Here is a 21,104-nt window from a genome sequence, read left to right as displayed (position 1 = left end):
TTGTTTGGCAAAAAGAGATACAAAAGAGTGGGACTGCAAATAAATATCACCTCTTTTCCCCAGCTTCTTCAGCCCTTAGTACCATAATTGGCACATTCCTTACAGAGGTGCCTCCAGAGAGTTGGTGCACCCAAACTCAGGCGTAGCAGTCAGTCCATGACACCTTTGGGGAGTAACAGATATTCAGCGTAGAGAGGACTGACACTAACAATTTTATTGTTCAACAGTTTATCATGGATCCCATCTCTGTATTAACTGACCTTTGTCCTTAACTTTATTTTCAGGTTCTTTCTGTCCCATCAAACACAGCATGTCCCCATTTCATGCTAGAACCAGCAGGTCATGACTGGCTGTGGGATCACAACTTGTCTGGGGCTTGAGTGAGATCTGATTTTCGGCAGGAACATTTTGGGAATCAGGTCTCCATGCAGCCCTGCAAGCGAAGTACCAAAGAAAGAAAAGGAAAGGGCAGGCAGTTTTAGTAGTTTTAGAAAATGTCAGCTCATATTCAGTGGTGGGTTTTAAAATGCGTCTTTGCATCAGCAGGAAAGCTCCTTTGGCTTTCTGAAACCGCCCCGTTCTAGCAGGCTGCTGGCTGCGCCTGCAGGGCACAACCCACACTGGGCAGCCAGAGACACCAGCAGTTTATTACAAGAGCAGTGTACCACTCTGCTCCATGCCTAGTTGTTGCCAGTGCTGCTGGTTTTCCCTGAGTGGTTATTAAACACGACATTTGTGAGCAGTTTTTATGCTTAGCTGATCTGGCTAGAGTAGGTGTGGTGCTCTGACGCAGCTCCATCCCAAGCACCTTGCTTCACATGTGGATAATGGCTTCAGTTTCAAACCCCAAGATAATTCATTGTTTAAAGACTCTTCCTGCCAGCATTAATACTCACATCGTAACAGAGGTGTGTTAGGTCTGAGCCCCAGGACCTTGTGAAGGAAATGTGGCACCTTGGAAAATACCCATCGTCTGTCAAATTCTGGTTTTCTCTGTGCTTCAAAACCTGTTTTTGCCTTGTCAGTGGAGCTAGATGAAAGATACAGAAGACTTGGTCTGTGTTATTCATCAGTGAGATGAAATGCAAGCTTTTCCTTCACCTTTAGTTCAGGGTTTCTCCTTCCCTCTAGTATGTGTTAACACAAATTCCTTTCCTTACATCAGAAGGCAAGTGGACAGCATGGAGAAAAGAGAATTAGAGACATAAAAGAAGATTGAAAATAAATTATGAGCTAAGGGCTGGACAGGGGAAGAGACTGACAATGGTTATTGGGAGAGTGTGTCCAAACAACACGAGAGAGGACGTGATCAAGAAGAATAAAGACAGTATATAATATTTTGGTCATTTATGATCCAGAAAGAGGGTTATTATTATTTTTTTCTGCAACAGGTGAGACTAAGATGGTGGTCAGGAGGGAGAAGAGCACATTGTGACTAAAAATAGCTGATCTTATTGTAGCTCAGCAAAGGGAAGGTTGAAAAAGATGTGATTTCTCTCTAAAAATATATCAGAAGACTAAATGCCAGAAGAAGGGCTATTTGAGCTAAAGGGCAATTTTGGCAAAAGAACAAAAGGGGGGGAAAAATCGGCCATAAATGCATTCAGCCCAGAGAGCTTCTGCGCAGCGAGAGTAGGCGAGAGTAGGCAGCATCCTCTCAGCTGGAGCCACCAGGGCAATCTCTGGGACTTAAAGGTAGACCCTGGCCACTGCATGAAAAGGAGTGAGTGACAGGGCTGCCTGGCTTTGACAAGGCAGGATGCTCTTAATGTTTAGGTCTTGCTCTCGAAAAAGCCAATGAAAATGAAAATGAGTGGAGGATTTGCTGGCAGTCTTTTTGTTAGCTAGCATCTATCAATAGGACTGAGTGCACTGAAAATTTCTACAGCTAGCTAGCAGAGCATCATCCAGGCAGTCCCCTGAAGCTCTTACCTTCATGTTTTACAATCACTTTACAATAGAAGAAGGTGTATATCTGTGAAGATGGTGCTTCAGTGGTTATCAAGCTTTTCTTATTACAGCTGAAGCTACTAAATATGCTTTTCAAGATCATTTGACATGCCAGACAGCATTGAACTCCAAATGGGCCACCTAAGTATTAAACAGAAATTCTTCCAAAACTGCTACATTATTGACAGCATGAGGGTAGCCCCCCTTGCCCTCCCACCTTTGAGGTTCTCATCCTTTTCAGTTGTGATTTCTCGGTCCTCATTTAAACCTATAGTAACTCACCTCAGACTTACGGGCTGGTGTCAGTGAGCAGGAAGCAGCAGGAGAATCAGTTTCTGTTTTTACGTTTGTACATCGGAAAGCAGTTTCAGGCCAAAAATTCTTCACTCCCTACATCACAGCTATCCCATAGTTTGGGCTACAGTAATCTGCTTCAACACGGTCAGATCTTAGATAAGGTTTCCTTTTCAATAAATCATGTAATATGTCTATATTATTATTAAATAACAATAATACTAATAATGATGTCAACATTTGTATTAATAAAAAATAATTAAAATACCTATCTGTGGCAGTAGAATGTCAGCCTGCGTCTGGAGGGGAGAGCTGTCTGACCTGTCAGAGGTGCTCCACTTCCATTTTTTTGGGGTGTTTTGGAGGTTTTTTATTTGGTTTGGCATTTTGCTCCTAAGAGGCAAGCCTGGGTTTTGTGGACATCCATGGATGAACGAAAACACAGCCTGGCTGTTTGTCACCTTACCAGAAGCAATGTACTCAATTGAACTAAAATCGCACAAAGTTCTATCTCTTGAGGCTATTGCAATTTCAGGTTTCAGTCCTCTACTGTATTTTGATCTTTCCCATACATGTCTTAAGTTCTGGCATTTTTCTGTGTCTTGAATTTTATGTAATCAATTAAGATGTAAATTTTCCATCAGTCTGGCTAATATTAACTTCAGGTGGTATGCAAAGCCTGTCGAAACCTCCAAGAGCTTTTCTGTCGGCTATAATGGGCTTTGGATCAGGACTCTTAATAGCAGTCATTTGTTTGAATCTATTCTAATTTAATGAGTGATTAGCAGATGCTTTTTCCACTCTTTACCTAACAGTTGATAAACCAGAATCCGCAAGGAGCTGTGTGCTAAATAATGGTATGATTTTACAACTCTCAAATTGCCTTAGAAAATAGGTTTATAAATCATGCACATAAAAGTAAAGGATATTGACAAATTCTCTGCTATAAAAGAGGAGGCTTGCTGTGCTTTATGTGAGTCTCTCAACAATAAAGTGTTACCTACCATGGGACACTGGGAAAAACTATCAGATCTTTATATATCTTAGTGTCTTGGGTACCTCTCCTTCCTGTTCTCTTTTATTTGAGGCAATTTACATGTCTTTTGTACTCCAGCTCAAATTCCTTCATCTTTTAGGACCAGATTCTTGTTTAAACAATGCTTAAACAACTCTTCGTGCAGGAAGGGAGTTGTGCAAAGAAAAAAGCCCTTGATTTTCCAATTACTTGTTGTTATGCTTTAAGTCACCTTCCAATTCAAGTAACGTTTCTAACACTGAAAGATACCAACTATCAGGATTTGTTCTACTCGACCTTTAATGATATTTAGGCATCTGGCTTTCCAGCTCAGGTAATCAAGATGATAATTAAATCTACATCTTGTGAATGTCAAAACTGTCATCTGCATTCAGAATGTTACAGGTCTGCAAGAAATGATGATCAAGAGAAATTTAACATCAGTGAGGTTCCATCATTGGCTTCACCAAAAACTACCTTGTCAAAGCAAATGAGATACATGGAAGTATGCTATATTAACTGCCCATATAGAATACCTAATAAATGTCATTATGAATTAAGCACACTTTGCAAATGTAACTGTCGACAGTATTTTAAATAATGCCCAAGCAGTAGCAGCAGGCTATGGGTATCCATTAGATTGTTTCACTATTAATACCTTGCACTATGTGCAGTTGTATATGCATTTATTACACAGATTAATTACTTTCCTGCTGCAAATGGGTATTGTATTTTTAGTGAAACTAACAAAAAAACCTCAGTGCTTCACATTAAATAATGAAAAATTAAATGGTAATTTGAAAAAGAGTTAATGATGCCGTAGTTTCCAGCTTAGAATAAGGCAAAGTCAGGAGCGTTAAACTCACAGGAAAATGTGTCTTGAAATTGTTCCCATTTGCAAATGAAGTCATGTCACAGTTTTCCAATCCCAATAAGCAATCAGAAGTTATTTCCCAACAACCAACATGGTTCTGAGTTTCCAGCCAAAGTTGTAAGCCCACACTTGGATCTCACCGATACCGAAGGGGAGGCGAGTGGAACAGTGTTGATCGTGATACGGGATCACTCACATCGCAGGATGTCTTCCGTCATCTGCAAGTGAAACAGTTTAGTCCAAAACATTATAAATCTAGGCAAGTGTAGGAATTATTTCCATTTCTCTGGCATTATTTCTCTCTTGCGCTCCCTTTCACATGCAAACTTCAAGCACAGCAACTCCAGCTGCAGAGCACTGTGCAGCAGCACTGCTGCTCACACAGTTCCCTCTGTCATGGCTCACAAGTTTCTCTGGAGGCTGGTTTTGCAGCTAGTGAAAGAATTAAAATTAAAAATGCTGGCTTGGAACTACAGATACGGGCTTTAAATAGCCCTCCGGATGATAGTATGTATTTCTGTTGGTTACAGATAGGGTCTACAATGACTGAGGGACTGTGTGCCTCAGATAAATGTACCATGTGAGATGTAACGAATTCAGCCCGCATGTCCTCTGCATTGGCAGGAAAATTAGACAGCTCTGAAGGGCAAAGCAGGACATCCAGTTAGCAACTGTCCAGGAGCAGCGGCAGGAAATACAAAGTTTAGGAAGAATCCATGCCTTGAAGGCACTCAGAGGTACTGCTTGGCACCAAAAGCCTTTTCATGACAGGAGGGTCCCCTCCATCTAAGATGCAGTTAGATATAGTGCTTTTTCAGCTCTTTACATCAGAGGCAGATGCCTAGAGCACTTGGCCAAAGGGTGTTCTGGGTCATGTCTGGGACCCTTTTCAGCTGAGCTGGGAATTTCCATCAGAACTCTTCATCTGCTAGCCAAGAAGAAAAACCTTTGAAAGCAAGAGAAGCACAAGTGCCTGTCTCCAGCCTAGATCTTGGACTGGCTGCACTGGGAGATTTACCGAGTGCTGTTCCTGCTCCTGCAATTGTTTGTGCCTTTCACATTAAATATCCCCTGAAGAAAAAAGACAGAAAGACTTCATTGCTAGCAGTTTTAAATACTTTTGCATCTACCTATATTACTGGTGTTTTGGACTGCAAACTCTTAAGAGCAGCCCTAGGCAGGAAGAATTTTGTACCAAATTACTTCTGTCCCTGTGGATTAAATGTATAACCTGAAGCAAAATTTGAGCCTGGATGTACAGAGAGAGGTTCTTAATTGCCTGACAGCCTGCAAATTCCCCCTTTTCTAGTAATTTTCAAAAGATGAGAAAATGGGGTCTTTAGTGGCAGCTCTGGCATTTTAGATGGAGGAAGTGTGAAGCAGCAGTTGGTTGTTAGACTAATATAGCATCTGATCTGTAAGACACTTCCCAACAAGCAGAAGATCTAATGGTACAGCTGAGCAAGTCATCACTTGGCAGCACACGGCTGTATACTTGAGCTCTTGGTAACCTTTAGACGTGTGGTTAACCTAGTGCAGGGGTAGGTAAATCCTGACCTGTGATATGAATGAAGGATGGATAAAATGCTCAAGGCAGTACTGCTGAACAGATTTAAAGTCTTTAGAAAACTCCTCATGCTCTGTCCCAGACTCCCAAGTACATTCATATAAAAAGCATCAGCACCTGGAGACAAGCGTGCTAACTCTTGAAGGCTAGAACATAAACTGAAATATATTTAAATACTAGAACGAATAACCTAAAGAGTACCATGATGTATCATAGCCCCGAGTACACATGCTGTTTGCTGGTGTGCCTCCTGCCAGCTAGGATAATAGCTACTTTATCTCCAAGTCTTTGCAGCAGGAGCAATAACATCTGAAAGAAGCCAACTGCTGGTGGTAAACTGGGGGATAATTCAGAGTTTAGCCTAAGGCTCCCTCTGGAGTCAAAGGAGAGAGATTGGTGCCTCTAAAGAGAGATTCAGAGCAAGGACCTGAGTGGCTTTGGGGAGCTCTCTCTAGGGAAAACGGAGGGAGGTGCTTTCCCTACTCCTTGATGGAGGTATGCCAGCGCAGGGGCAAACTTGGCCTGAGCAGTCACTTTCTGGGTTTTCCCTTGTTTCCAGGAGAGAACCAAACCTGCTAATCTAAATTAAGACTGCAATGCTGGGACAACAGCATACCGCATAGCACATTGCAAAGGTAAGGGAGGTTGCCCAAATAAATATTGTTCTTGCTTAAGCATGACCTAAAGTTCAGTTAATTAGGCAATAATTTAAACTCTGACTGATTTTAGGGGCAGTAGTTGTTCTTTTTGTACTACTACATACCGCATCTGCATGGCCTTTGTTTTCAAGCATGACAAGTGATGCTGTATGTTGGATAAGCTGCGGAAGGATTTGATTTTCAGAAGGTGTATGTCTGAGTCCACAAGTCAGGTCCTCACAAGGTTTAAAAACCACATGAATTACACACCCAAAATCTGAAATAATTTTAGAAAAGCTCAGACCCTGTATTTGGAGAAGTTTAAAGGCACTTATGAGAGATTCTGTATTAAAAAAAAAAATCCAGAGAAGCCTTGTGATTCCCATTGCTTTTAGTTAGTTTTCAGCTGTCTACTCTACTTCTTCTGTTAGCAGGTAGAGTTTGCTGTTGTGACAGTTGTGACTATAAAACCAACATCTCTGAAAATAGTCTTGACACTAATAGGTCTGTATTTATTTGGGGAAAACAGCCAATGATTTCTAATAGAATCTGAACTCTTTTAATATAATGAGTAATACTTAAGCAATTAATTGATGTTTATCCATACATCATATCCAAAATACACAAAGAAATACATCTCTTACCAGATATTCCCAATCACAAAACTAAGCTCATTAATTTTTTCTACTCTACAATATGGAATAAATAGATAATAGATGTTACTTATGATCTGGGAAGCGTTGCTAAAAGTGAGCAGAAATGTGCTGAAATCAGAGGGAGCCTTGCTGTTGACTTCAAAGGCCTTGCAATCACATCTACAGTGCTGAATATTTTATCTACTTCTAAAAGTTGTGACGTGTATCATTAGCTACTATGAGATTTAAGCAAGTGACAGCTTGTTCCAATGCAAAGCACGGCAACTGGGTTTAAAGACTGCTTTCCAAATCTTCAAAGTATTTTCTGGGGAGGAAGGGGTTGAAGAACTACTGTCAAGGTGACTTAAAAAACCCCTCTTGGAATCTGTCTGTATCCTGAGTACGTCGAAATAACTTATTAATAGTTAGCAATAAAAAGTCCAATGAACACAATTAGCATTCCTGATACAATTAGCATAGCTGAAGAAAGTTTGTTTGGTTTGGTTTTGAAATATTTATGACTTGATTAATGAAACAAATAAACAGGACACTACTGTCTTGTTTTGATAGCAAATGCTCTTTTGACTTCTGGGCAAGTAGAGTTTTCATACGAAGCAGAGGACAAATTTTCTGCTCTTAACTGGCAATACCCCAGCTTGAAGAGAGGTTGGTTTGCTATTAAGAATCTTGCTAAATCAGTGGATGTTGTTTTTCCCTCTTTCTTAATCTACCATAGACAACACTATGAAATACAATAGTTTAATGCTTAAGAATCCCTTTTGCTACTTGTGTGTCAATAAGAAAATGCTTTCATGTTTGTTATCTTGTGTAAGACTAACCATTACATGATATTTAATGTGTAATTAAACATTAAAATTTAGCCAAACACAGAGTCATCACACTCCCTCCATCCCCAGGAAAAAAAAAGTAAGCAATTAATCTTTAAATCCTTTTTAATAAATTAATATTCATTCATCAATATTTTCATAAAGCATCTCTTCATCATTCCATTTTATTCTTTTTTTTTCACTGTTGAAGAATACCAAAAATACATAGATGTGCCTTAAGCAAAAAGACTGGGTTTTAGCTTATCTTTACAATGGGATGAAATCAACTTAGAGTTAAACCACCATAATATTTCTACTGTTTATTGACCCTTTGGGCTATAACACAAGATAGTTCCAGTTTTCTTTATTTTTAATGCCTTTTACAAACAAATGATGTGTAAATGTTATTTATAGTAGTACTGAGTTAGAAAGGAGTTAATTAGCTATGAAGTACATTACTCTGGTGCAATTTGGTTGAAATAACCATTTTTAGTCTTAAAGCCATCTATGGTTAAAATCATATACTGCAGCTAGCATACAGGGACAAGAGCCAGAAAATGGGAGGTCAAGGTAAACACTGTTCTTAACACATGGTGTTGTGTGTGTGTCTGTATGTAAGAAGTAGTGCGGGGACTAGAGGAAGGGAATTGGCAAAGAAAAGGCACAAAAACGTGTGTTAAAGATGAAGTGTTAACCTTAAGTGAGATTTTCCTGGCTTTTCTGAAGTCAAACCAAGACCTGGATCTGTTCAGGGTTCAAGCTGCTTGTGCCCCATGGAACTTAACTAGACCGATGAATATGAAATCTTGTGAAAAAGCTGAAAGGTGCGACTGCCTACTTTTTGTGATGAGAGGCAAGGTGGGGAATATGGTTTCATGAAAGTGCTGCAGTAACACACTGCCCTCCAGTTGTGCAAAGGGTAAGAGAGGGAGAGTCCTCAGGGACTTAGTTCTCTTGCCCATGCAGGGTCCTGAAAATGCACAGTGCCTCTTTGCTCTGGCCAGACAGTAGTTTTCCATCTGCTTGGAAAACCTTGCTGAAGCCACTGGAGAACTGATTTCAGGGGGAATTGGAGTACACATATTCATCACAACTAAAAAGTCTCTTCTTGTTGAACATCTCTGCCTGACCACATGATTTCTAGGAGCTGAGGCTTGAAGAAAAGAGGAAACTGTGATTAAATCATGAGGGTGGGACCTCTCTCTTCTTGAATCCCATTTTTCAGGGTAGTTCTTTAGGGCACTTACTGAAAGAATTGCTCGAAGATCATTTTACTAGGGTAATTTTTCTAAAGTAAAGCCTACCATTTTTAAGTTTTATTGAAAACAGATTTTTTTTATTTAATTATATTTTATTATTAGCATAAAAACTTGGGAGGGCTTTTCAACAATTCTACCAAATATGCACTTTGGGAGGATGTTAATTGTTTAGTTACTTTGATTATAATTATGACAATGTGCTCTATAATCCCTTCACAGTTTTAAGAGATATTAGGGAGCTCATAATACATTGTGGTTTACCAATGGGAACAAATATTGAGGAACTTTTAAAAAGCAAGGTTTTCTGCTCCAGCTATGTACGGGTTCCTTTGAGGCTCTTCGTACTGTATAGTTGTCTGCAGATACAGTGCTTAAAAACTGCAGTTACAGCCACTTTGCACCACTGCCAAGGATGCAGCAGGACTGCGGTGCTGATCCTGCCCACGCCAGCAGCCGAGGCTATGGTGAAGGCTACCAGCTGGGGATCGCATTGCAGCTTTGCTGCAAGGCAACTGTGCGGAGCCCATTCCTGCTCAAGGAGCAGCCCCGAGGATGGGATTGCAACACAGACTTTGCATCCCAGGATCATCTATGCTGAATTTCAGCCCAGAGCAAAGTTTCACAGTTCAGCTGCAAATAGTCAGGAGTGCGAACAGCAACGGACCGTATACGGCAGCAACACAAGTATCATTGCTCTACTCACAGATAAATCAAGTACTAGCGAGAACACAGGTCATTACAGGGCCAAGGCAGCCTTTTCAGTTTCATCCCTTTTTGGTGTTTTTGGTAGATGCATATCCACACATTTTTCTGCCATAGACGTCTCTAACTAGCATCCAGAGCTCTCCATCTGCCAAAAATTCCCATCGATGTCCAGAGGAATTCTACATGCAGAGAACTGGAAGGGCTAAGCCTGAATTCTTATTTTTAGATCTATTTATGCTACTGTATTTGTTGTTATTTGAGAATGTACATGATAGAAACACTGTTTACAAAAAATATATCTTCTTTTCTTTAGAAAGGTTTAGTTCTGATAAATAACAAATTAAGTTTACAGATCTGAAACTGGCATACCTTGACGACTACAATCTACTAGACTGAAAAATGTTGGAATCCTGGTGAGGGAATGAATTGGGATGAAAACCAAAATGGTCACATTAGCATGAAAGATATGTTAGAACAGAGTTAATGCTGAAACAAAACATACTGTTTGCTATCTCTTGTGATCTGTGATGGCAGCACACTAGCTTGATAAGTGTATGTGTATATACTTTCAGTATATAAATAAAACATGAAAATGCTCCATTACTGAATCAAAGTATCAGAAGTGCTCTATTTGCTCAATTCTAGAGAATAAAAAGTTGTAACATCACAGAAACAAAAATATGACATAGCATGCGGTCACAATAGCAAGCACAGGGAAGAAAAATACTGAGAAAATATATGCATATTATGCAAATATATTTACATTAACATACAATGTTATAAGAATGTTAAATAATATGAATGCATGTTTAAAAAAGGCTACAGCTAGGTGGTTTCACGTTGAAGTAGCAAATAACCTGAGACATCTTCTATGCTTTCACTGGAATAACAATCTTTAAATCTACAGCAGATGTAGAACACATTGACAGTAGTTGAATTCTCAGCTAAATTATACTAAGAATGTGCTGTTCTCTTTCAAAATGACATGGCAGCTGGAACCAGTCCAAGGGAAGGAAAATGTGCTGTACATTTACAGTACTTACAAAAGTTTCATTTCACTGTTGATGGACACTTAAAATGTTTGTTTGAAATACTATGAACATGTACATGTCTCCAAAGACCTAAAGCAACACTCCCATGATCAGCTTGCTTACTGCAGAAGAGAAAGCAAGAGATCATTAAAAACGATACCCATTCAGGACTGGGAAAAAATATATTATGGCATATATAAACCCAAGAAATTTTAGCAAATAAAAATAAATTTGGTTTCATGAAATTGTAGTTGATGGATCTGCAATATAAATGACTTATTTTAAACTTACTAATGTAACTCTACCACTTTATGATTAGTGTGTATGGCAGCATTTACAAACAATGTTACTAAATACTGACTTTATACACGATTATAGCTGTTTGAAAATTTCCATGACAATCAAAGTTTTGTAGTGATAATATACAACACTTACTTTCTCAAGGCTTGTTGTTTTGACGACACCTGCCTTTCGATTTAAAAAGTTCCTCTGAAGTGCATTCTATGTTAAAGTGTCTGTAACCTCAGAACGTATGTGTACATGTGTGTGTGCATACATATACTTTTGCTTTGCAGTATGTGCTCTTAAGTACATACAATTCTTTGCTACATGTATTCACACATACATGAATATGGTCTATATAGTAAAAGTTCATATATATATATATTTTTGTATATAAATATATATATAAACTCTGCAGGCAAGTAGTACTTCACTTGTTATAACTGAAGTCCTTTAAAAAAGTCCAGTCACTCAGTTAACATAGTATAGCCAGTAAATTAAGTTGAAAAGAGAAAATGTGAATGGAAACACCATTCTTGACCATCTGTCGATGGCATTCACATCTGTTAGATCAGGGATTTTTATTTTCAGTTGCGAAGACCTTCTTCGTAAATGGCCCCTCTTGCTGTGGGAGCCTGTTCTTTCTGACGAACGCCTTCCAAGGCTTTCGCGATGTGAGCTTTGTTTTCTGTATTGGATTCCTGAGTTGTCAAAGGATACCATTGAATTTCGGGCATCCGTAACGCTGGTGGTGACCTCGTTGCTTGCCATCTCGTTGTGAATTTCAAGTGATGTTAGCAGAATGTTTCCATGAGTGTCCACCTAAGGGGCAAAAATAGAAATATAAATTGTTTCTAAAGACTTGACATCTATCAGCAGAATGTGGGCGTATTTAAATCTCCAAACCCATACATATTTTAAGAAAGCATGTATTCATTTTAAGCATGTGATAATCTCAGAAAAAAATAGCAATACTCTGCTTAAAATCAGGCAAGTACTTAAATACCTTTACAAACAGGGTTATCATCATACTACCAACATTCAGTACAAAAATGTATTTGACAAAACCAATCATTTTCCTCTCCCTCTAAACCAGCCGCATTTTAAAGGATGGTGTAGTTGAGCGAAATCTCTACATTGCTGGCAATAGGGGTAGAGGGTAAGGGATGGATTCTCTCTCTGCTACGGTAGGAAACTAAATTAAACTGGACTAACTTTTTTCTATCTGGGACTTAAAACCAGATGAAAAAGGGACTGTAAAGTTCGCTAAAATCACAATAGTAGCTCTGACCTGCTGAACTCTTTGCATTTTGCAATCACAGAGCTTATTTTCAACTTTGCTCTTAAAACTTTTCCTTCCAAAGTCATTTGCACAGTTTTCCAATCATGGCATTGCTTAACTGTGGGGCTTTTCCACCTGGGTAAGTGATCTTCAAAAGCAATGAACTTAGCCATGGAAGAAAGCTGCTGAACAGAGGAAATAGGTGGCAGTCTTCCCTTCCACTTCCATATCCAAGAGCCAGTGAGCAGTGTTGAGCAGAGGTGAGCAAAGCAATGTCTTTTTAGTAATTAAAGAGGAAGGTTCTGATCATTTTGGGTCTTTAACAAATTCTGGGCCAGACTCTCCAGTCCCCCCGTGCAGTGATAGAGGAGGAGCAGCACAAAGTTGGGTATGGCTCCTTCAACCCAGAAAAACTTCCAGTTTCCAGGAATGGCACTGATGAGAAGTCCCAAACGATGCTGTCTTACTATCTGGTAGCTTTAGTGGTGAGGCACCACATCCCCTTGTGCCCCATGCCCTGCATGCTGGAGGTCGGACAGAGAACACAGCTGATGCAGTGATCAGCTCCAACTTTCCTGCCAGCTTTTGGGAAAGGAAAATGACAGCTAAAGGTAAAATAAATGCTCTGTGCTGGGTATTTTCAGCCAGTTAACGCATGTGTGACTCTGTTCAAGTGAACTCAGTTCCCCATGTCAGAAATAGATAGTGAATCATGGCATACAGGATAATTTCCAGTTTTACGTATACAATTTATTCATCCACAGTTCATCCTGCCATTAATACATTTTTCTAACCTGCCACATGATCTAGCTGCGTTAACTGTGCAGCAGTTGAATATCTCATCCTAGAAGCATCTGTTTAAAAGTGGTTGAGAAAACACTATTGTCATGGCTTTTTGAAGTTCGTGCAGTCATCTGATACCACGTCCTTTGCAAGCTTTGTGTGATGCACTGAAAGTATGTGTCTGTCCACACACATTTACCTTTTTTCAATCTTGTTAAAATTCTGTAAAATGGGTATTTCTTTCATCAATCATTGATGCTGCAGCTTATCTTTTCCTAGTGAAAATGATTATGATAGTATATCAGTAATGCTTTGTCAAGCTTCTTGCAAATGGAAAAAGAATATAAAATGCTATGAATGACATACAGGCAAGTAGAAAAAAAAAATCCTAAGGTATCCAACAAATCCTGCTGTTGTAGGTAATAGCACATTATGCTGATGAGTGCCTATAAATAAAAATAAACAACGTGAACCAAAATAATGGGGTGGAGAAGCCTCAGTAGTGATTAAGAATAATTTATTTTCCCCATGGCAGAAACCCATTGGGTACAAAAGTACAAACTTGAGGTTTGTAGAAACAAGTTCATGCTGTTGAGCAGCATCTGTAACCAGGCGATATGCACAGCTGTGAAATACAGCCATGGATATCATCACTACTTATGGTGGTTTCTGAAAAGAACCTATTCAGTTTTCTTTTTTTTTCCACAAAGAGTACAAATTATGATCAGGATTTGTAACAGCATTGTGTAAAATATCTCCACAATCTATGTTTTCTTTATGAAGCTTAAAACTAAATTTCTCATCCAGGCCTCCCCAGAGTCACATGTCATCTTCTTTCCCATCTCCTCCCAGGCTTTCAGAAATGTCCTTCAGCTTACTAAAAATGCCACAGCAAAGATCATTTTGCTGGGCTCTACCCTGACAGCATGGCCTTCCCCTTGCAGGTCTCTACTCCCTCTCCTTCCACCACCACAGATGTCAGCTACTCCTTCCCTCAGGGCTTCCTGATCTCTCCTGATTCTGTTTGCCACCTACATACATACAGACAGACATTAGCCCATCCATGGGTACTTTGTCCTTCTACACAGAGCCTGGATTTCTTGTAAGTAAGGTGTTGGCTGAAAGCTTGTATTCCAGAGGGTACACCTATGTATTCACGCTTCTCCTGCCCAAGGAATTAATTTTATTCCACTTATTGCATTGCATTGCATATCCTTCTTCACCTTATCTACCAACCTTACATGCCACCCTAACATGGCTTCTGCCTCTGAACTGCCAACGATGTCGCCACTTTTCACTGCTCATCACTGCATCTATAAATCAAACTAGAAAGGTGGTCAAGAAAGTTGCAACATTTGTGTAAATGCTTTGTCAGAAGATACCATTATGTTGTATGAAGTTGCATGACAGCATGTATTTTCTCAAAATGTCAAATGAAACATATTTGGAAACATACTTCTGAAATGCATCTCTTTGTTAATAGAGCAACAGACTTGCATGTCAAATACAAGGAAGGAGCAGATGGAGAGAAGAAGGGGTCTGCAGAAACTGAAATCAGGCTTCTGGTCCACAGATATCCTTGAGATCTATTCCTGCAGATTGTAATGATTCCTTCAGAAGTTTTGGATAAACCACCTAAGTCCTCAGCAACATTAGAGTAATGTATGCTAATGCTCTGCAACAATTCTTAAAGTGATGTTGTGGAGTGTGAATACTTAATGCACGTAGCAAGTTAGAAAGTATTTACATATAAGCATGACTTCTGAATGATTTAAGCCATGATTTAAATGACTTTGACAAATGTACATAATCTCTCTCAATGAATAAAGAAGCAAACCAATAATGGCAGGATATCCCATGCAAGTCGACTCATGTTTGCCTGAAAATACATGTAAGACAAAATCCTCCATAAGCAAACACGAGTGTTGCTTCATGGCTCCAGGTAAAATGTTACACCATGTACAGATACAGACTAAGAAAAGTAGCTGAATGGCTAACACATGATGAACAAGGCCAATGTCTTTGATAAAACTTCAGTTTTACTCCTTATGAGCCTTAGAATATAATTTTATCACCTGCCTCAAAAAATGTCACTGTCTGTGCACTGGAAAGTCTCCCCAAAACATTAACACGAGGTTTTGCTCTCTTATAAATCAGAGAGATGACATTGTGGATTTGGCCAATTTCCCCTCACTCCTTACCATCCTTCTTGTTAGGTGGCCTAATGTTTCTCTTTTTTGCCTTCTCTGCCAACCCTGTGCCTCCATGCTTCTTCTAGTCTCCTTTCTTTCCACCATGGCTCCACCTGAAGCCCTTCATTCCCGTTTCCCTGCTGTGTTTTCTGCTGTCAGTGCTCCCATCTCCTTCCCAACACAACCCAGGGCTGGTTGTTTCCATGGAGTGTTTCCCAGTAAGCTCATCAATGCAGATGGAAACCGCTACCATTAATTAATTCCCTGCTGAATCAGCATGGATCCAAATATGCAAACCCAATGCTCTTATTTCAGAATCAATTTTAATCAAACTCCATCCCTCCCACCTCGTAACAACTACAGCTCCTGCACCAGGGTGAAGTGACTGAATCTCACATAACTGTTTGGAGGCTGAGAAGCATGAAATGCTGTGAGACATTTTATACATAGAAAAACAGATTCACTTTTGAAGGTTCACCATTTCTGAACTATACATATTACAGTACAAATAAAAAATCCAAATACTCTAGCAGCCTAATGTCATTACATGAAAATCACCATAACTTACCTAACTGAAGTCAGAAAGAGGACAATTAAGATAAGGCTCACAAAGAACCTCTGGTCCTTGCTGTTGGAGGAAAACCACGTCTCCAATGGGCTCAACTTGGATTGCATGTTGTAGGTATGAAACTTCAATGTCCTGGGAAGTTCCGAATCTACTTCTTAATTTTAAAAAAGATACTGGCTCATTTAGATGTTAGGCATTATATTTTTAAAGAAATGAAAGACAAGAGTTGCTATTGAATACCTTTCTCCAATCAAGATTCCTGGAAAACTTCAGTTTAATGCCAGTTTGAAAACACTTTACCAGGGTCAGGAAACTACCGTAAGGCTTGATTTACTATAAGGTAGTGTCTGAATTATTTCAGGTTCATTTAGTTCTCTGTTTAATATTCCATAAATTTTAAGTGCTTTACAATGAAATCTCTTTTTACTTGTAAGTTTTTCACTCTACTACACAAAATAAAAAAGAGGAAGTATTTTGCTCAAACCCCATATGTATGTTTAGGAGTTCATCAAGCCCAAATTTTTAAATACCATGTAAACACCTTCCATCATACGAAGCAATATAAATGCAAATAGTGGGTTTAAATAACAGCATGAAAAGCTGTGACTATAGTTAATCTTGCATTATTTTACATCAGAATTACTATTCAAGTACATTATCCCACAAAATAGATCTCCCCTTAAAATTAAATAAAATGGAAACTATTTTTGGTGGAAATTGTAATCTAGACTCCAGCTACCTGATTCTCACCTATCTGCCCCGGTGCAAGCATCTGCAGTTTTGCAAGGGGTGAACGACCTGGCAGCAGTTTTCATCTTCTTTATGTATGTAATTATGGCTTTCCAACTTGTAGGATAGTATGCGATCAGGCCCTAAGTGTTATATGTGCTTAAAGCAAAATTCATTGACCACATTACGCCTTGGATATTTAAAAAATAATTTAAAACTGCAAGCACCACAAAAATGATAGTGTTGAGTGTTCTCCCTGAGTCTAAAAGTTGATACTTCTTTCACTACCATTTTAATATGTTTATATTAATTAATAAGTGCAAAAAAATGAAACAGAGAATTATATCAGCCTCGTAGATCAGCCCAGGGTAGTCAGCAGAACTGGGAAGATGGAAAGATCTTGAAAACAAGGAAAGTATGAAGAAGAAAAATAATTAGGAACTTTCATATTGATATCACTGTCCACCAAGTAAGAATGGAGTTTGACAATTAACCTTGATGTATTTGAACAGAGGAAGAAAAGGAAATAAATGTATGGTCCTCCCTTGCCCTGTGCTTCACACTGTCTGGATTCTTGCAATCTCTGGGCTCTACTATGGATTACACATACAATCCTTCTTCATTTTTCTGGATTTGCACCATTCATACTTGTACAAATAGAATTAACACACATATGAGTTTCCCAGTGGACACTGAATGTCCCCATCATAAGCACTACAGGACAACAGTTCTTCCCACAAGAACTGTGTTCATCACCCTTGACAGATATTTTTCAAAACTTGGCATCTACTCATCACACTCATGTTTCAGAAATATCCCACTGTTCAAAACAGCACCGAAAAAGGTATCCAGTAAAGATGAAGATGCACCGAAGAATACTGCCAGCTTTGCTATTCTCATATTTCCAAATTTAAACTGAGTGATAATTCTGCCATAGCAGCCAAGATGATACTCATTCTCAGAATAAAATCTGACTTTTGAGAAGGGTTGCTACAATTAACAATTCTTTAAAAGCGCTAAGTAGATGTAAGTGGCTTGAGCCTCTATTCTCAGCAATGCCTGGTGGGCAAGCTGCTGCCTTGGCCGACAGAGGGGGTTTGAGCCAGGAATCTCCAGAGCTAAAAACATGCAGGGACTGCCTGACGAGAAGGGCCTTTTTATAAAGGGTTATGCATTATTTTAGTTCAAGGGAAGCTCTTCCCTCATGTCTGACAGCCACAGGGGGTTGAAGCTTGAATGAGCTTGTGTGATAGTTACCCTCCTGATTGATACCCTGGGGCTAAACTTTTGGTCCCAACAAACTGAAAACGTAAATTGCCACAGCTTGAACTAAGAAGCAACATTTTTAGCAGGGGACTGTAACAAATCATAATCTCTGTGGATTGGCCCAGAAGGAGCAATGTCCAAAACACATGCTCACCAGCTGATTATGCCAGTAGCCTCTATCACAAGAGTGAACAACAAGTGAGAACAGGATTGCCTTAGAGCTCTCTCATGCTGATTTAGTTGTAAATTAGGCTGTATCTGAGCCTTATTTAAAAGAAACAATTTATGTAGCAAAACTGAAAGTGCACAGAGAGCTTCAAATGAAGCCTGAATCTGCCAGTGCAAACAGAAGAAACAGAACTGATCCATTACAATGGTGATCAGTTTTCAAGGGAAAACATTTTTACAGGCCACCTGTTATCTTCTGACAGCTTTTCCACAGAGGACTTTAATTTAGGCACTGATACCATAGGCAGAAGAAATATTTTATGAAAAATCAAGATTCAGTTCTTTCTTCGTCTTAGAGCTTGTCATACATGAAGCAGTGTATCAAGGTTTTCAAAAGAGAATTTTCAGTCCAAAACTGGTATGTGTACAAAAACTGGTCATACATAAAAAAGGAGCATTCTATGTTTGTCTCCAGTAACTATGCTTTACTGGGATAGGCTGGAAAAGTTCAACAAGGAATACTATTTACAGTGCATTATCTGAAACAAAATGTGATGCAAAAGCAGTCAAAAGAAGAGATGGCTAAGTGTGAAGTTTTCTTTGTAGTCAGCTGCTGATCCACAGATGAGTCATTCATAAAGGCTTGCTCAGGTTTCATCTCATCACCAGTTCTGAATCTTCTGAAACCATTTCCAGAGATTCAGTTTAGTCAGACATGCCTCAGTCATCACACCACCTTCAGCAGCACTACACGGGAGAATACAGGGCAGTTTTTCTCTCCTCACTGCTTTTCTTTGTCACCTCTGCAACTTGAGGACACTAGCTGTGCCATTTCTATGCTGCAATGGTTCTTCTTTCCCTTATGCCTGGAGCTACTGGGCTCGTTGGCTTTAACACACGGGCTGAGCTGGACAGAAAGCCGAAACAGGAGCAATGAAGCCAACAGGCAGCTCAGCCACAGCAGCTGGTGGAGCCCCCCACAACACAGTAAACTCAGTGGTAGCGTATCAGGAATAACTCATAGAGAAGTGCCTAAAAGCCTGGCGCTGGAGTGGCACGTCCATAGCAGCAGCAACATGGAGATGGCTGTGCTGGTTTTGGATATTCAAACCCGTAACCTCCGATGCAGGACAATGCAAATGCATGCCTTAGGAAGCAGAGTTACTGAGCATGAACAGTGGCTGCTTTGCAAAGCAATTATCAAATAAAACATAAATTTACCCACATCTGTGGATTTTGTGGCCTAGAACATTCTTGTTATTAAAATTCTCATGCTCTACAATCAAATAAGACTAGGAAAGCATGAAAAGCCCCTTTGCCACTATAAGAGTATTTATAACCAAGCCTGCCAGCTTGCACTCCAGACTTCAGTCCTCTGACACGTAAAAAATGAACTACAATACCAGTGTCCATGCTGGTTCTACTGGTTTCCATGGGCTAGAACGCTCCTGAGTGAAAATAGTGGCATTTTCCCTCAACTTCTCTTGTTCCCTTTGTCTGAGAGAGAGACACTGCCTGAGCAGCACTCCCAGTCTCGGGTACTGTAAGAGCAACGCTGGAACTCAGGGCCTGAACGCCAGGCAGTATGTTTTTCTGCCTCTGCTCTGCTAGTGCTGCCTCCCAACACAGACAAGTGATTTCCACAGCATCACAGCCCCTCCTGACTCAGGCTGGACCTGATACAGCACAGAGTTGTTCTGTCACTACACCCACAAGTTACAGCATCTGATGTGGACAACAAATGGACTAATGCTTATTTATTTATTTGGTTTGGGTTGGGTTTTGTTTGTTTTTTTTTTCCAGTGCCCTGAACTAGCACTCTAAATCAGTGACAGGGAGCTCATGCACATGGTTCATATACAAGCAAATTCAATTACTAAAACAAAACAGCAACACAAATCAACCCAAAATGGTAGTCTTGGAGACAAACTAAAAATAATGCCTTCTTCCAGTTTTATATTTGAACCCTTTTCAATCTTCTTTCCAGCACAGCATACATTTTGACAGTCATCAAATAGTGGTGATAGCTGCAAAGGGGGCTGCCTGGTTTTAGGCATACTCCCTTTCTTTGAAAATGTCGCTCAGCCCCAAAACACGACAGATTTGAAATATTTCCCAGGATTAGAAAACTTCCCTTTCTGAATGGAAATACACTCCATGGAAGCCTGAAGCCTCACTGAAATCACAAAAGCAATAATTTTACTGAACATGCACGAAATAGTCTTCATCTATGGCTCTGTGTCTCCCTTACTGTGTGGTATGCCCTCCAGTTCATGAGTCTCTTCCAGGACATCCAGCTCCTGAGTCCCAACTCTAAAGCAAGAAGCAAGCAACTGCCAAGCATCTGTTATCTCCATCAGATTCAATGATCTCCAAGCGCCACCAAAGGAGAGGTTTAAAGTTAATGCCTCTTTACTGTCCCTGAAGAGGTCAGAGCCACAGTTGCAGAGCTTTCAGGAACTGCCTTCCATGGCATGTTAAAAACTCTGGCATGACCACCTGTCCTGCTATATCCATGGATGTCTGTACAGCACAGTACATGGTGGGCATGATCCAGAACCATTTTCCTGCTTCAGGGCTGTGGTGTCTGGAAGCCCTGATAAACTTTGTCCAAAGTAGATCTGCTAGATGGATTTTGCCTGAGCTGCTCATCCTGAAAGCAATGGGACCTCTTACCTGCTCTGAGCAATTCCCTCTGCTTTGCATTTGCCAGTGTTTCTCAGATGAGAAATTCAGATTTGACATCCTATATGCACTGAATCTGCATTTTCTGTCCATGCTTTGTTTTGTTTCAAAGGAAGATTTCTGATCAGCTCTACTTAATGTTTCTGTCTTTTCCTGTTGCATGCTGGCACTGCTTCTCTGAAGGCACTGAATCCAATAACTGCAACAAAACTCTGTTAGCTTCACCAGCTGATGCCTGGGGACAAAATGTTTTCTAGACAGAATGCGACCATACCTCATTATTTATCCTATGTCATTTGAACAGCAAATATTCACAGTCAGTATATTCACAGTCCCTTGGGATTCCAAGGGACA

At 39.8% G+C, this 21,104-nt stretch overlaps 1 protein-coding gene and 1 long non-coding RNA gene across 6 annotated transcripts in view; both read right to left on the bottom strand.

Moving 5' to 3' along the window:
- Nucleotides 1-273: 273 nt before the first annotated feature.
- Nucleotides 274-4,487, bottom strand: LOC141940182 (uncharacterized). The gene is made up of 4 exons (XR_012627906.1): nucleotides 4,126-4,487; nucleotides 2,233-2,413; nucleotides 897-1,030; nucleotides 274-433 (listed from the first exon to the last, which is right to left on the bottom strand). It is a non-coding gene; the product is annotated as an uncharacterized LOC141940182 (long non-coding RNA).
- A 3,421-nt stretch (nucleotides 4,488-7,908) lies between these two features.
- GABRB3 (gamma-aminobutyric acid type A receptor subunit beta3) overlaps nucleotides 7,909-21,104 on the bottom strand; it is a 196,563-nt gene continuing 183,367 nt past the window's right edge. For all 5 annotated transcript variants that reach the window (XM_074858988.1, XM_074858990.1, XM_074858989.1 and 2 more), the window contains one exon: nucleotides 7,909-11,899. In XM_074858988.1, the coding sequence (XP_074715089.1) occupies nucleotides 11,549-11,899 (351 nt within the window). In that variant the 3' untranslated portion in view covers nucleotides 7,909-11,548. The remainder of the gene's footprint in view (nucleotides 11,900-21,104) is intronic.

This window comes from Strix uralensis, chromosome 2, assembly GCF_047716275.1.
Source record: "Strix uralensis isolate ZFMK-TIS-50842 chromosome 2, bStrUra1, whole genome shotgun sequence".
In the NCBI taxonomy this organism is placed as follows: Eukaryota; Metazoa; Chordata; class Aves; order Strigiformes; family Strigidae; genus Strix; species Strix uralensis.
Note: the sequence above shows the minus strand (reverse complement) of the source record. Positions and strands in the feature narration are given on the sequence as shown.